The sequence below is a fragment of the Perca fluviatilis genome, chromosome 7 (genome assembly GCF_010015445.1).
Source record: "Perca fluviatilis chromosome 7, GENO_Pfluv_1.0, whole genome shotgun sequence".
Lineage (NCBI taxonomy): Eukaryota > Metazoa > Chordata > Actinopteri > Perciformes > Percidae > Perca > Perca fluviatilis.
In genome coordinates this window covers 11545130-11562746 of record NC_053118.1, presented here as the reverse complement: position 1 = coordinate 11562746, position 17617 = coordinate 11545130, and the positions used below count along the sequence as shown (strand labels likewise).

Here is a 17617-nt window from a genome sequence, read left to right as displayed (position 1 = left end):
TTATTAAAAGACATTTTAAGACCATTATGAATGAAATTCAAGACCTTTATCACAACATCAACTAAGCACTAAATTCAGGTTTTTCAAGCCAAGTATCGCTTAACTTGCACTTCCCCATAGCTGAAGAATAACATTGGTTTTATATCTGTGGTACAATCCGAAACAGACACGAAAGCCGATAACACGAAAGCTGATTGGCTGCAATATAAGTCGCATGTTGATCTCATTTGCAGTCGTAATACAGCTAAATTATATATTTGGACTAGTATGTCCAAGGCCAAAAAAAAGAACAGTCGGATGTTACAGTTGTAACAGTTGTTACTCTAGTATGTAATGCATATTAATTCATAGTTTAAACAAGTGTTGAGTTTTATTTTTGTTTTGGGTGCTAATTCTCCTTCAGTAACTTTTTCCTGTATTTCGCAAAATGATTAGCTTACTACCCAATTATTTTTCCATTAGGGATTTCCTATATTTCCGCAGATTACGTGCAAAACCATCTGAGAATGTGAATTAGGTTATTACTCGTAGGTAGTTATAGCAATAGCATTTGTGTAGCAGGAGCCAAAGAGAGTCATATTTTCATGTTGTTTATCCAAGCTGAGAAAAGTTCACTGGCTATCTCTGTCTTTGCTTCAATGGATTTCTTACAGATTGTTCAGTAGAAAATGGTAAGGCAGAACAAAAGAAAAGTGTGCACTACCACTCTGAGGCCTTGACACCACATCCTGATGTTTACCGTTGATGTCTGAGATAGCTTAAAGGTTGATTTCTCACACTGGAGCTGGGCAGGAAATATCTCAACATGTGTAACATATAGTAATCTCTGGTTAGCAAGTAATCCTCACAAACACCAGGGGTCACAAATGCATGCTTCATTGCAAATGAATGGTTTGGATTGATTGCAGTGGTTGATGTATTACTGCACACACTGGTTGCTTTGTATTCTCTATTCTTTATATTTTGTGTCAACCTGGAGAGAGAGATCAAACAATGCATGCAATGCAATGTGAAATGACTGAATTGGTCGGTTTGTGATTTATTAGTCAAACGATTTGTAGGCTTTGCACATTGAGTTGCGGTGACGACTAAATCTGGCAAGATCTCAGCATACACTCCATCCAGTGCGTCAGGAGAAATCTGCACCAGTCAGTGAGGATATATTTGCAATTTGAAACATCTAAGCAACCCTCTGTCCCCCTCTGTTCCTACTGTGGCGAAAAAACACAACATTGAGGGATATGAAAATACATTTGAGTAAATGCAGGCTTGATTATTCCACATATCATTGAGGAGCAAGGCTAGTGTTATTATCCAATAAATCCAAGTGGGATTTAAGGGTCTATAATATCACCGGTGTGAATATTGCAGAGATATATTTTGTCAGAGCTGCTACTGAGGTGTGACAAAAGAAGCATGGGTACATTTCACCCTTCCTGCAAAGATAAGGAACTGGGAGAGGGATCACGATTCAGACAACAGCATCTAAACACAACCTGCCTTACTCTGTCACGCTCTGTTCCTGCTTGACTGTCACTATGACAACTGGCTGTTTTGCCAGACCTTTAAATTGACGTTGATGTCATGGTAATCAAACCAAAAGAAAGGGGGGGGGGGGGTAGAGATAGAGAGATATACAATTATACAACTAAGTAAACAATGCAGCTTTGGTGTGACATGCTCCCCTAACACCTCTCCTGGCAGCTTCACACTTTTCACACACATTAATCCACTTCTCTTGCTCCCGCTCTTCTCTTTCCAAAGTGTGCTTTGCAGGCTCAGGAAACAAATCATCTGTGGGCTGAGCTATTAGCCTCCCAGCTGTTTAAGGCTCCCCTCTTTCCCCCCAGCACGCCACCATGATCACTCCGCCCATTACAGGCAGCCGCCAGGTACCTGGCCGCAAGCCAGACCACACAGGCAAACTTTTACTTTTACGCTGCTGCCAGCAGCCCCTAATGCTACTTTCTGTTTCTATACCTCCTTGCTCACAACAAGATAGCAACTAGGGCTGGGCAATATATTGATCTTGATATCGATATGTGAGGCTAGATATTATTATCATAATTATTTATGGCATGTCGTTTAGTAAATTATTATATTTATATTACCTTGAATACATTGACTGAAAGTCTGAATATATGGAATAAAAGTCTGAATATATGGAATGAAAGTCTGAATATATAGAATATATTGACTTTCATTCAGACTTTCGTTATTCAGACTTTCATACCATATATTCAGACTTTCATACCATATATTCAGACTTTCATACTATATATTCAGACTTTCATACCATATATTCACACTTTCATTCCATATGTTCAGACTTCAAATATATATACAGTAATTTCCTTAACTATAATATATAACTATATCTGCTGTAATTTTAAAAAAGCTGTGGCAAAAGGACTTAAGCACAGCTGGGGTTAATTACATGATGCAATTAAATTACATTACTGTCCCAGTTTAAGCCTGATTCTCCTCCACACTTGGAATACAGAAACAGTGTCTGGCTTGTTATTTCTGTGCACACAGAGCAGAAAGATGAAAAGAAAAATAATTTAATTACAGCACTATTAGAGGCAGACAATTTCTGTCAAGTGCTAACACTGGGTCACAGCAGAGCACCTTGCTTTCCAGCCAGTTAAAAATGCCCATTGTGAGGCTTTGATTTGTTACAAAAGAAAAATAAGAAAATTGCACTTGTGACCACTTGACCTTTAAGTGCAATTTCATATCTGATAATACTTCCTGTTTATACTATAGCACTGATGTAAAAGCTTTATTTTTCTCAACCTTAGAGTGCAAACTCCCTGATCCATCCTAATGCTTTCAAAGGTCCCATATTGTAAAAAATAAGATGCCCCTTTCTTTTTTGATTATAGGCAGGTCGAGGGTCGGTTCAGGTTCTCTTTAAATACTGTGAAAATATAAAACACGCTCTATCCAGAGAAAAAATGCACACAACCCATATTCAGAAACGGTGCCTTTAAAAGAGCCTTCAGAACTACTGTACAATTGTGATGTCACAACTATACGATATATACAGTGCCTTGCGAAAGTATTCGGCCCCCTTGAACGTTTCGACCTTTTGCCACATTTCAGGCCTCAAACATAAAGATATAAAACTGTAATTTTTTGTGAAGAATCAACAACAAGTGGGTCCCAATTATGAAGTGGAACGAAATTCATTGGCTATTTCAAACTTTTTTAACAAATAAAACGAAAAGGTGCAAAATTATTCAGCCCCTTACTTTCAGTGCAGAAACTCTCTCAAGTTCAGTGAGGATTCTGAATGATCAATGTTGACCTAAATGACTAATGATGTAATAGAATCCAGCTGTGTGTAATCAAGTCTCTTATAAATGCACCTGCCTGTGATAGTTCAGAGGTCCGTTTAAAGCAGAGAGCATCATGAAGACAAGGAACACACCAGGAAGGTCCGAGATACTGGTGTGGAAGTTTAAAGCAGTTGGATACAAAAAGATTTCCCAAGCTTTAAACATCCCAAGGAGCACTGTGCAAGCGATAATATTGAAATGGAAGGAGTATCAGACCACTACAAATCTTGCCCGGCCGTCCCTCTAAACTTTCAGCTCATACAATGAGAAGACTGATCAGAGATGCAGTCAAGAGGCCCATGATCACTCTGGATGAACTGCAGAGATCTACAGCTGAGGTGGGAGACTCTGTCCATAGGACAACAATCAGTCATATACTGCACAAATCTGGCCTTTATGGAAGAGGCAAGAAGAAAGCCATTTCTTAAAGATATCCATAAAGGTGTCGTTTAAAAGTTTGCCAAAAGCCACCTGGGAGACACACCAAACATGTGGAAGAAGGTGCTGTGGTCAGATGAAACCAAAATCAACTTTTTGGCAACAATGCAAAACGTTATGTTTGGTAAAAGCAACACAGCTCATCACCCTGAACGCACCATCCCCACTGTCAAACATGGTGGTGGCAGCATCATGGTTTGGGCCTGCTTTTCTTCAGCAGGGACAGGGAAGATGGTTAAAATTGATGGGAAGATGGATGGAGCCAAATACAGGACCATTCTGGAGAAAACCTGATGGAGTCTGCAAAGACCTGAGACTGGGACGAGATTTGTCTTCCAACAAGACAATGATCCAAAACATAAAGCAAAATCTTAAATGGAATGGTTCACAAATAAACATATCTATAGGTGTTAGAATGGCCAAGTCAAAGTCAGACCTGAATCAATCGAGAATCTGTGGAAGAACTGAACTGCTGTTCACAAGCGCTCTCCATCCAACCTCACTGAGCTTGAGCTGTTTTGCAGGAGGAATGGGCAAAATGTCAGTCTCGATGTGCAAAACTGATAGAGACATACCCCAAGCGACTTACAGCTGTAATGCAGCAAAAGGTGGCTCAAGTATTAACTTAAGGGGGCTGTACCCCAATATTTCATTTTTATTTGTTTAAAGGTTTGAAATATCAATATTTCGTTCCACTTCATGATTGTGTCCCACTTGTTGTTGATTCTTCACAAAAATACAGTTTTATATCTTTATGTTTGAGCTGAATGTGGCAAAGGCGAAAAGTTCAAGGGATACTTTCAAGGCACTGTATATATACGATATATATATATATATATATATATATATATATATATATATATATATATATATATATATATATAGTGCCGTTACAGTCATTCCCTGGCTGCAATGATAAAAAAGTGCAGAGACTGCAGATGTGGAAGACGTGGAAACACTGACCAATCAGAGCAGACTGGGCATTTTCGGTAGAGAAGCAGGCGAAAAACAATGTATTTTTTACTTTAAAAGGATGTACATGTTTTAATAAAAAAAACAAAGTACAAGTACGAACCTGAAAATAAAAATGACATGGGACCTTTAAAGGGCAATGATTGCTCCTGCCCACTTGCTAACAGAACAAAGTCCTACAACAGCAGAAAACACAATCCATCAGCCGACATAACATCTCTCTGTCTGAGACTTTAATCCAGTTTACTGTTTTAAGCATAACATCGGAGTCAACATCAATACAAGACGCATAGGAACATGGAAACATTTCACACCCATCACAGCTGTTTAGATAGAAAACTGTGAAAAATCGGTAATTTCTAGATGGTGGTGACAAAGTGTTGTTGCTGTGAGAATAATCATTTGTTGCTTTATGGATGGGCAATTATCAATGTCAGACAGCTGAACTGTGTGGGTGTAGCCAAACAGAGTCCTGATGAACACTGGACCAAAGCTAATGGTTAAATGAGATGTGTACCTGGAGAGGCGTCAGTGTCAGCTTTGATGCACACAATCATCTATTTACTTCCTCCAGTTCAAATGGATTCTCTTGCCGAGCGTTGTTGTGGTTTCAAGGGGGTTATTATAGGGCGACACACAAGAGCCATGGCGACCCATCATGCTTCGGACAGTGCCATGACAATGGGCCTTTATTAAGAGTAGGAAGCTGGCAGTTACAGAAAGCGAAGTTTAAAATGCAGTGTGCAAAAGTTTATCTCCGAAAAAAACTTCCCAACAATTCCATCTATGCAAAAGTACTTTAAAAAAAAAACTGGCCAGCCAAAACATGTCAGTGTGAGGGTTTCTGTTTTCTATGTACATTAAAAAACACTTTTAAGTACATGAGTGGTTCATCATCTTTCAGCATTTGGGATAAAGAATATAATAGTAAATTATCCAAGACACAGAGAGTAGGTATTTCACACTGCCTTTTCTCACTCAAGTACAGTGACTTTAATGTAAGTCAATATAATGCATAGATATATTTGCAAATTCATCTTCACCTTATCACTCAAAAAGAAAATCTCCACATGAAGCATGGAGATGTGGCATTATCCATAGATTACTGCTTTGCAATACTTTTTAGAGATAAGTGTGATTACCGCAAAACCTGGATCTGTGATGTAAGCGCTGGAGATGAAAGAGTAATTTGTAACCAAGAACACACAGTTGGCTCAGATATATATCAAATCACTTGTAAACATAAAAAAACATTCTGTGCTTAGACCTTAGAGATGAATACACTATGTGTTAAGAATGAAGTATTTTTCACCTTTGTGCTGCGTTAGATACATAAGCTCAAAATATTTTTAAAAAGACCTTTAATGCAACAGTTTGACTGAAGCTGAAGATAGTAAATCAGCACGACTGAAGGAGCCTGACGATGAGTCCAAAGTCGTGCTGATAAAGGCCAGTATTCACGCTGATAAGGTTAAAAGAAAAACTCATTCTCAGACTGCAACTGACCAAATGCTTACGCACACACATTTCAAGATATTTTTTCTTTCACATGCACAAAACAAGCCATTAAAGCCCCTGCAGGGAGGAGTCGTCCTACCTTGCTGACTGTGGGAGACTCCCTCTTTCCTAGATGCTGGCCCATGCTGCTGACAGAGACTGTAAGAAAAACAGACAATGAGTTTACACCAGAAGAATGTGAACAGCATATTTATGTGAGGATTACGTACTCCTCTTTATATAAGCAAGATGGGCCACCTCTTTAATCAGTGTGGGAAATTGTAACATCACACATAGTGGTAAAAAAAACAAAACAAAAAAACACAGGTGCTTCTGCCAGTTTAGTGCGCTTTGTTTGGGCTGGTGTGAAAGCTGTCATGGGAACCCTGGAGCAGACCAAACACCTGGACCGGGGCAGCTTGAAAAAGAGTGTCTCAATCCGCTTCTGAGCAGAGTCATTATTTACATTCTCTGGTGTCACCAAGAGCTTACGAAGAAATAACTGATTATGAGCATTATTACCTCCCCCAAAGAGGTCATGTTTTCGGCTGGTTTTGTCGTCTACTGGTTTGTTTGTCTCTCAGCAGGACTACATAGAAAGTACCGGCCTGATTTTCATGAAACTTGGTAGGAGGGTGTAGTATGGTCCAAGGAAGAAGCCATTCAACTTTGGAGCGGACCCGATACACAAATTATTTTACACTATCATTAACATTGTGAGATAGTGTGACAACAGGGCATTTGTGCTGCATGTATATGATGGGAGAATAATCGGAACAATTAGTTCTGGGCTTGGAAAATTCTCATAATTAACATTTCGGAAAAAGGCCATGCCTTGGCGGAGGTCTGCGCTCTCTGAGTACCCTTCTGGTTAGTAGCCTATTATTTAACTATAGCTCGGCAGATCAATATGTAGAAATGTGGCCGGCTGTGGCTCAGGTGGTAGAGCGGGTCGTCCGCTGATAAAAGGGTCACACAAGGTTGTCTGTTTGATTCCTGGCTCCTCCTGTCAACATGTTGAAGTGAATGAGAGACAAATGATACGATCAAAGCCATTTGGAAACCGGAAATAATATGCTTTTTTTGTGTGCGGCATTTTTAGGACTTTATTTCTGATAGGACAGCTTTGAACATGAAAGGGGAGAGAGAGGGGGAATTACATGCAGCACTTGGTTTAAAAAAAAAAAAAAAAAAAAAAAAAAAAAAAAAAAAGACAATGCTGCCAAATGTCTTCAAAGGAATGAAAAGTTGATAATAAAGAACAGTGATTTAATAATGATAAAGGGATGGTACACTCCAGGCCGGTGGGCAGTAGTATCCGCGCTAACAGCTCCTATAGTGGTCTTTGCTCCAGTCTGGTACCGGACACCCTGCGATGCCATCCAGCTCTGCGGCTTGGCGCGCTATTTAGGATCCACAAGGAGGAGCGTCGCACGCGGGCGCATGCACAGGATGTGTGTGTGTGTCTATGTGTTTGTGTCCTACCAAAGCAGAGAATTAGCTCCACACTAGTTCATTATAGGCTAAGTCTTAAATAGGCTATATTTGGAATATCCATTGAAATATCCACATTTTACATGAAAAAAAGTTACTCTCAGATGTGTCCAGTTTGGTACGTCGCATAGCATTACTATATCAGATTTCACATAATTTATATACAAGTGGACACCTGAGTATTACCCCCATATTGAAATACACCCAAAACATGCTTTTAGGGATACTGTAGTCAAATATAGTGATTGTGATGTCATAATGCAGCAACAAAGTAATCTGTATTTTCTGTCTTTAAAAAACTACTAATCGATTAAAGGTTAAGGGCTGGTGATAGTCTGTATTTTTTAATCAATAAATCCCATTAAAGACCCAAACCACAGCCTGATAAATCTTCTTCCTCCAAAAACAAGCAACATCTTGTTAAAAACACATCAATGAGCAGCATGTTGATAGGAAGTGATTAGCTAGTAGTACACAGGTCATACTGTAGCTACATACTACAGGTAGCTACAGTGCATGTATACGTAAGTCAAGGTGCATTCATTTACTGTAGAACCGCCACTGCCCATGGCCGCTGAGTCGAGGACTGAGCCTCTGTATATGGGTGCGCGCTCTACCAGGTAAGCTACTCAGGCGCCCTTTATAGGCATTTCGTACCGTAATGTTACTGGTGGGTCGCTTAGGAGTTACAGTACACAAGCTCACCACTGTTTTAACTCCCTTTCACTTTCTAATATAACAGGAAAAAACTAGCAGTGACGTGCTGACTTTCATCCGTGTTACCGTGGTTACCTTGGTCTTGCATAAATAGAGGCACTACACCGCATATACAGGCCGCATATCATATGATCGCTCGCTCAGCAGTTCACAATCAGCAGATGGATTAAATAGTAGTGTAGCATTTGAAGTTATGCTCAAATAGTTAGTTAGCATTGCTTTCAAACCACACAACCAAAAAAAACGCATCAGAGTCTGCTTGGAAAGAGACCCTGCTTTTCGGGCTGTGTCGGTCCGGTTGCTTGGTCAGCAACAAATCCAACTAAATGTGCAAATGCACCAGAGTTTGTATATTAAGTTTATTTTTCTGATGGCCTGGGGTGCTACCACTGCTGTAAAACACAGACAGTCATTAGTGATTAGTAGCTACTTATAAGTGTCATCCTCCTTGGATCTGATACAGTTTTCCATAGCCAAATAGTTGATTTATTTTTAAGATTTATTGCAGGGTGCGACAAATTAGTCTCATCCTCACCATTATATGCTGCTGTGCCATCTGACTGAATGTATGCTGGTCATGGGTAAAAAAACACATTAGGAGTGCTACTTTATCATATAACATGCTGCTCAATTACAGGCTTTAGTGGTTCAAATTATTAAAAAAACGGTAACCACAATTGTGCAGCACTTAAAGGCGAGGGCCATATGAGACTTCCTCTGTGCTTCCTGCGTCACTGCATCTCTACCACAATGTCTATGCTTGTGCCAACAGTATATGTGATATGTTAAAGTGCAGCAGCAATAATTTAAAAAAACAGACAAAAAACTGACTAGCCAACCAGTGTACTGCCAAGTCTCTCAAAAACATCAGCATGTCCTGAAAAGGTAAACTCCTCTAAAGGGAAGAAGAGTAGACTAATGAAGGCTCAGCTCTCCCCATGTGGAAGACGGAGAAGCCTCAGGTGTCCGAACTCAAAGCTCCCAAACAACATAAAACCAACCAAGAACTTTTACACTTCTAAAACTCTAAGCGCGTTTATCTAACAGTAGTGTTGAATATTGCCTGAATCTCTGCCTGCACCCACCACTCAAAGATAAATCTTTCCTTTGAAGGACCACTCACTTTTACTTTTTAAATAATCATAGTATGCATTTTTGTTTTTTAGGAGAGATTTGCAGCCATTTAAAAAGGCTTTCATCATCTTTGGCACTTGACTATTTCATTTCCGGGCTCATAACAATACGTGGACACAACATGATACTGTTCCTTATCAAAAAAGTGTTATGCTACACTACAGTTTAGGCTAAAAAATGTTTGGCAATGTGGTTTTTTGATGGTCTGTTGATGGTCCACAGACTTCTAATATTATGACTGGTTGTACAGCCAAGAAGGCTGTCCATACAAACAGCAACGATGTTAAAAAAATTATCTTAATTCATTCATGAATGCAGTGTGTGTCAGCTTTGTTATTTAAACTTCAAATGCACCGACACTGAGCCTCTCACAGGTCAATCAGTCCAAAGGATTCAAAAATGTGTTAATAAAGGGCTTTGAACTATCCCGAAAAAAAATGATAAAATCATGACCAAATCATCACTGCACATTCATGTTTACGCATACGCACACACGCTACTTTAATATTATATTTGCTTCATGCAACGGTCGAGTAAGGTTAATTATATTTAACGCAGAGCCTCCAACGATCAATTAAGATTAGGAATTGAGAGGTGCTATTACATCCATTGTCTTCTGAACAGGGAGCACAGGGGAGAACTGTTTACCACTAGCAGCAGTTCTGGCAGTGCTTCAACATCTCAGGGAGGAACAACTGTGATCAAAATCTAAATCACCTTGAAAAGTTCAAGATTTTACTTCACAGCAATATGGCTGAAGGTGAACAGCTCTGCATTGTGAGGAACAGTATTCTCCCACGAACTGAAAACACTCACAAAACTGTTCTAACAAGAATGAGTTTCTCTTCTCAAAATCAGTGCCATTGTAAGATGATGTACTGAGGATGCATCTCTAAGGAGAGGAGCAGCCATCTGAAAATAAGTTTGTTAATGAGAGAAATTTAACAGCCCTGAGCTTTGCGTTTGCTCCTTGCAAGCAGCGGAACAACCTGTAAATGCATATTATCACCGTATAAAGCCGCCACGGCAAACGTTAGCTAACAGTTGCCTCATTACACAACCAGTAGACATAGAGCAACATTAGCATTAGTTTGGTTTTTGTTCATGGCCACCCAATGAATTTCAATGCAATATTCACTCTCCTTTTAGACCTGGCTTGGTCTTCACCAACTCCTTGGGGTTGATATTTGGCTCTTACACTGCAAAAGTCTCAACTATGTACACTAGCTAGTTGCTGACGTGGTCTGTCTGCTCTATGATGCTAGGCAGGTAGCTTACTGTAGGTTTTAGGGAGTTACAGTGCTACTGTTCAGGACAAGTAGTTAGTAACTAAGGCCCTGTTTACACGATGACGCTCTCGGGTGAAAACGAAAAAATATTTTATCGGATGTGCCTTTCGTTTATACGCCGACGGCGTTTTTGGGGCTTAAAAACGCAAAAAAGTGAAACCACCCTGGGGGGGATAAAAGCGTAAAAACGCTCCACCGTCGCGTTACCGTCTAAAGGGTAAAAACGCAAAGTCTGAAGACAGCGGTGTGGTGAGAGAGGGGCAAAAAGGCGTCTGTTGTTACGGAGTAGGCTACAGAAATTATAGGCTCCTGTTAGAATTTCAATGTAATGGCTCAATATTTAAATGATTTCAACAATGTGGATAAGGTTGTTATAGTTCGATGACGATATGTAGGCTATTCATTTGAGCCAGAGCAGGCGACAACGTTACGGATGAAGAGAGAGAGACGAGCGAAGCGAGCGGCGGAGAGCCAGGAGGGCCCGCTTCAGCCTCCTCTGCCCGCTGCCTCGCTCTCAAGCAGCGGCTGAAGGGCCGCGAGGCTCAGGGTTATTGGTAGTGCTCCCGTGGGTGCTGTGTTGTGGCTTATCACGGTCAATTGTGCGGTCATCATCAGACAAACCTGCACCTCCACCTCCTCGTCTTCCCAGACGAGCTTTTGTTGTTCGCCGGCATGTTTTGGTTTCGCTACGGAAGGAGAGAAGTAGAATAAATGTTCTACCCGGGCGGGTGCCTTGGTGGTGTTGTGTGGCAGTGCCACCTAGTCACCTGGAGTGCATACTACATCAAATTTCACACACTTTGCGTCACCATATGCACGCAGATTTCCCCTCCATAACGCTCGTCTAAACGCAGAATAAAAAGTGATAACGCAACGCCACTTTTGCGTTTTCTCTTCAGATCGTTTCCGTGTCAACATAGCCTAAGGCTTATTTATTTAGTACCTTTCAGAGATGCTAAATCACAAATTGCTTAACATTAAAAACAATTACACAATACAAGCAATTTAAAAGACAGCAACAATACACAGTACAGGGCTGACAAGATTAAAACAACAGCAGCCGATAAATAAGGGCCAAGAGACAAATAAAATATATTAGTTATTCAAATAGGCTAACTTAAAGCCTGTCTGAATACAAATGTTTTCAGCTGTTTCATAAAAGCACCACAGGAGTCTAGGGATTGCAATCATTAGGCGTGAGTGTTCCAAAGATTGGGGGCTACAGCTTGAAAAGCCCGGTCGCCTCAAGTTTTATAGTTGGCTCGAGGGACATCCAGCTAATTTTGCTCAGATGATCTAAGAGCCCGATTTCGCATAAAAGGTTGGATAAGGTCAGTGATACGCTGGGGAGTTAAAATATGCAGTACTTTCCAACAACACAAAGAAAAAAAGCTAACTCTCAAAACTGCATCCCCTTCTTTGGTTGTAAATCCAATTTATTAGGGGAAGTGAAATTTTCAAGGATTCCATGGGCCAGTAAATTTGGCATGAAAGCATTTGTGCATGTTGAGACATCTGTTCCACGTGAGCTGGTGTTTTCAGCAGCTGGACTAAATACAGAGTGAACAGTGAACAAATTGTGCTTGACTCACCGCAATCATGTATTATCTTCACTAAAACCAGTAAGACTGAAATCTGTCGAGAGATCGATGTAACCCATTGTATGTGTACTTGGTAACAGCTATAGAAAATAGATTATAGACAATACCAGAAATAATAGACTATAACAGAAAAAAAATTTATTTCGACTTTCTCTTAAGTACTTGATCTCTCAATATTGATTAGTGCAACTTTTAATAAGCTTCTTCTGTTGCAAGTTTGAGCTTACTGTAGGTTCTTGTGCACCAACAACTGCTGCGGAAAGACTTTAAGCAGCTTAAAGAAATGAAACGACCAGGCACGCATGAACCTGTCAAGAATCAAATCAACCTAACACAGTTATAGACTTAAAAAAGTTATGAAGAACGGGTCTGGTTAAAGCTCTGACTCTGGGCAGTCATCCTTTTCTGATCCTGCCAGCATATATATTAAATGGATAAATAAGAAGCTGTGTGTGGTGGTTGGATATTCCGAATCCCAATGCACATTTGCATCAGAAGTTATCAAATTTCTCTCACAATTCCTGAAGATATTGGACAATACTCTTCCAATGAACTCAAAAGAAAGCAGACCTTCTAGACTAGTGGATATACCTCATTTCACTAGAAGAATGAAGAACAGGACCCATGGTTTAGTTTTAGTGCAGGTTGTGGAGTGGAGGTCGCCTCATAGAGCATACTTCGTTATAACAACACACATTTGCACACAGCTAGTTCTTCACTGGACCTTGAGATGTCGCAAGGATTCTGTGCAACTGAACAAGGGGCCTTGCAGACAGTTTCGCTCTTGAATGTTACACAATTATAGCAGAGATCCTGCAAGGACTTGCAAGAAAAGACTGTTGCATAATAGAGTGTGAGATGCAGAGAGGAGGGGGAGTGGAGGGAAGGCGGGGGGAGTGATACATGCTGCAATTACAACTCACCAGTAGTACTTTGTACATGTATCTAAAGCAAAATGCACACACTTGTTTGCCTGGCCTTTTTTTTTTTCCCTCACACATCGCCTTGTATTTTAGACAGAGATATGAAGGTGGTGGAAAACGTGAAATCTCTCCTTCACAATTTAAACCACATAAGCTGCTGTTAACTGCCCGGTGTGTCGGAGTACATCTCTTGAAATATTTATCTTTGCCTTTTAAATATATCCATTAGGATGGGAAAATCTCTCATGATAGGGCGGCCACATTCAAGCCAGCACCTGGAAGGATCCATTACCACTTGGTCTGCATCCCATATGAGAAATGATCTGTCGGAGCCGTCTGTCACCTGACGCTATTTCACAGCCACATCTTCATAAGCCACTTTTTACATGGCTTTGACGCGGATAACGACGGAGCTCATTAGTTTGAAAAAAAAAAAATACTTTCATGTTGACATTTAACACATTAAACATCCACACCATATGATTACTTAAGGTCTATTTTCTGTTCTCCGTTAGTATTTCAGGTTTCGGTTTCACACATGAGCGATGGAAAAGAGATCTTCAAGAAAAAGAGATCTTGTTTTCCAGAGGATAACCATTGCTTTGACATTTTGTAGAGAAAAAAAAACAAAACATGAAAACAGCGTTGTCATCTAGACGGATTGCAGAACAGCTAGAGGAATCGTACCTTTAATGAAAACCTTCTCTTGGCTGCATGCTGCAAATTTGGTTCAGGTGACATTTCATTAACCGATAGCAAGGACAATCCTTCTGTTTTTCATTGACAATAGAGGTGGTACGGCTCGTTATTTTACCTTGCTGCAACGTTAATCTTCCTGTTTATAATGCAAATTTGGAACAATCAGTTTGGAAACAATATCATTCAGCTCAAAAGAGACCTGCTTTATCAACCTGCGGTAAGTATGTTTGTTCTTTCATTTTTGAGAAACAATTCCAAACAAAGCCCAAAAAAGTACTGCAGAAATGGATTTTACACCGCAAGGATTTCCCTTTCTGAAGGCTCCTTCCTCAACGCGAGAGTCGGCGAGCATGACATTTTTATAAGCCTATGATTTACAGATGAGAATGTGTGTTTGTTTCTCTCTCTAACTCTCTGCAGCTTGTTAGTCCATCAAAATGTCACCCGCTACAAGTCCAATATTCCGACAAAGCCGCAGATGAAAAAAGAAAATAATCTTTTGGAAATATGAACTTCATTATGGTGATATATTTTTCTGTTGGATTAGAGAGGGTTTTAGGTCAGCGACTCCGCTAATCCAGGGTCAGGGCGCTGAACATACAGGAGACGAAGCACAAAAACAGTTGTATCGAATTATCATAGATTTATACATCCTCTCTGGTAATGTTATTATGAAGTTCAAATACGGGTCAGTGTCATGCGATTTCAGGCAGTGTAAACAGCTTCTGTCTAGATTTGTTACAGCAGCGCAGTGTTCAACAAAGAACCGACCAACCAACCCATAGAGACGTACTTATCTACAGAGCATGTACAGTAACCACTGTGTGCATATTTCATATGATAAGAAGCCTGCCTGGCATAACGCTGCACAACATGTTGACAAACTCATTTCTCAGTCTACCACTAAAGCTGGAAGTGGCTAGAGCACGTGCGCGTCTGTCGGCCGTTGACTGGTTCCTTTGTTTCGCTTTAAGTTTGCTCTTACACGAAACAACAGCTCCCTTTAAACCCTCTGGCTGCCCTCGGTGACTGCACCGTGTTACACTCTAGCAGAGTCAATTACGTAGCTCAACAACTGTCCCTGCGGGAGGGCTTCTGCTTGTGCAGAGATGAGTGAACGCTGCAGGAAGCCTGAAAGCCAGCCCCGTTGGTTTCAGTCTTCCTTTCTCTCCTTCTCTTTAGCCTTAAAGGGGTGATAGAATGCAAAACCGATTTTACCCTGTCATAGTTGAATAACGACAGTTCGGTGGGTAAGTAGGATATACATAGAAGCTCAAAATCCCATTGACACCCCTTTACTATGAAAATCTCATATTTTGAAACTGCCGCTGAAAACGGGCGAATCTCAACAAAGCTAGAAGTTGACGTCAATCTCCCAAGACCTGTAACTTTGTCACACCCATGGGTGTATTAAGAGAACAGTCACGCCCCAACATTTACATAGGCTACACAACTGACCTGAGATCAGGTAGTCTTCTGAATCTAGGTCACGCAGATCTCTGCTATTCCATTACAAAATTCACTTCTGAAACTTTTTTATGCAAGAAATCAACTATGTAAAGCTCAAATAAGGGCCGTTTTACGAAAACGGATGGCTAATTGCAAATTTTGTCCGACGGTGTGTCGGAGTTCAGCGGCCGGTGCTGCCTGGGTTGCTACATCGCCGCCCTGCCTGTCCTCCGTCACAGACCCCGGCCTGCTGTGAGCTCAATTGAGCTCGGCCGGCAGCCCGTGCTCAATACCCGCGCAAACTTACCCTTTTCTGGGTGACTGGACTACCACACGCCGCTGCCCTGACAGAGCTCCAGGGCCTGCAGCTCGCTGTTCTCCCTCCCCTCTTCCTGCTACCGGCCGGCCGGTGAGTGACCGAGAGCGCGGTCAGCGAGCTTGTTCTCTTACCGCAGCCCGCAGGTTCCAGTTAATCTTATAATGGATAGGTTTGTTGAGTTATTTAAACAAACAATCGGGGAAATAAACGCCTCTTTTCCATGAGTCTCATTGATAGAGCCCGCGGTGAGCTCGAGTCCATCAATGAGAGCTAGCTAGCCTCCGCCTAACGAGACCTCTGACATTCACAAAAATGAAATGAAATATGTAAATATATTATAGTTATGCCGGCAGCCGGCCGCGGAGCCCCGGTAGTGCAGTATCCACAAAGGGTGACTTTGCCCTGGGTATGGAGCCCAGCAGGCTGCCGCTTTCTCGTCAGACTGCAGTCTGACACGTCTTACCAAATTTGCAATTAGCCATACATTTTCGTAAAACGGCCCATATTTGAGCTTTAAATAGTTGATTTCTCGCATAAAAAAAGTCTCAGAAGTGAATTTGGTAACGACACATTGCAGTGTCTGAAATATGATGGCGCGTTCATGCCACCTCGGAATAACAGGGACCGCCCCCGTGGTTACGTTGTTTATCCGACAGCATTCACCTGGTCGGGATGCGTGTTCTTCTTCTTCTGTTATATTGGGCATTTGGCATAACAACTTTCTGCATGACTGCAACCAACGGTTGGCCGTAGCCTAGAGCATCAGGTGTGTGAATACATGGAGGCCACAATAACAAAAGATTTGCTGCTGTTTTCTTACGCGAGCATCCAAACACCACATGGACAGGTGTGCGTTTGTGTTATCTGCAGGACAACCAACGGGAAAGTACACAGATAATGTGTTGTTTTTTTTATACCTGGACCTATTTATGAATAATTTTAAACATGTTATGTCTGTGCATGTTTCTTGGCAGAGGCATTTGTCCACAATAAACAGTTTATCGTCATTGAAATATGTTCAGTGAACCAAAGTCGCCTACATCAAACGTCAGCTGTCAACAACGCGTCACCAACTGGGAAATTCGGTTAGCAAAATCTAGCCCAGAGAGTTTTGTAGAGTTTCCCACCTCTGATTCCCACAGGAAGTTGCGTGAATGGTGACGTTTTCACTCGGAAAAACGTTTTTCCGATGTCCATGAACGCACGGTCAGATTCTGTCGCGTCTCTAATGGGTGTGTATTGGGGATTCGCTCAACCAATCAGCGCGCGTCTCTAATGTGTGCGTATGGCAATTCGCTCAACCAATCAGCACGCAGCTCATCTAAATATTCATGAGCATACCATATTTGGAAGAAAAGCTCTTGTTACAAATAGGGTCAAAACACAGGGATGCATAAGGGCCAATAAAATATCAACCAGGCCATTTTCAGCCCAACCAATGTTACATACCCCATTAGGAGACCTTAAGGAACAGTGTGAAATACCCTATATAATCAATCATTCTATCACCCCTTTAACTTGTTTTTTATTTGTTCTGTAAGGATGCCAGAACAGGGCTGTGACGTTTAAAAAATCAAGGTAAAGGTGAAAGAGCAAGTACGAGCGATACTTGTAAAGAGTTTGGAGGATGGGATCTTTTTTCCTAGCCTATCCAAAACCAAAAATGCAAAAGTGAAAGGAATCGATTAAATGTATACGCTCTAAAATAACTTGCTATTATTAGCAATGTGTTTAAAGACTT

The 17617-nt window shown here is 41.0% G+C and overlaps 1 protein-coding gene across 1 annotated transcript in view; it reads right to left on the bottom strand.

Moving 5' to 3' along the window:
- Positions 1-17617, bottom strand: part of mbpb (myelin basic protein b) — a 61567-nt gene that overhangs the window by 36480 nt on the left and 7470 nt on the right. The window contains exon 2 of the mRNA XM_039805415.1: positions 6352-6410. Coding sequence (XP_039661349.1) covers positions 6352-6396 — 45 coding nt within the window. The 5' untranslated portion in view covers positions 6397-6410. The remainder of the gene's footprint in view (positions 1-6351; positions 6411-17617) is intronic.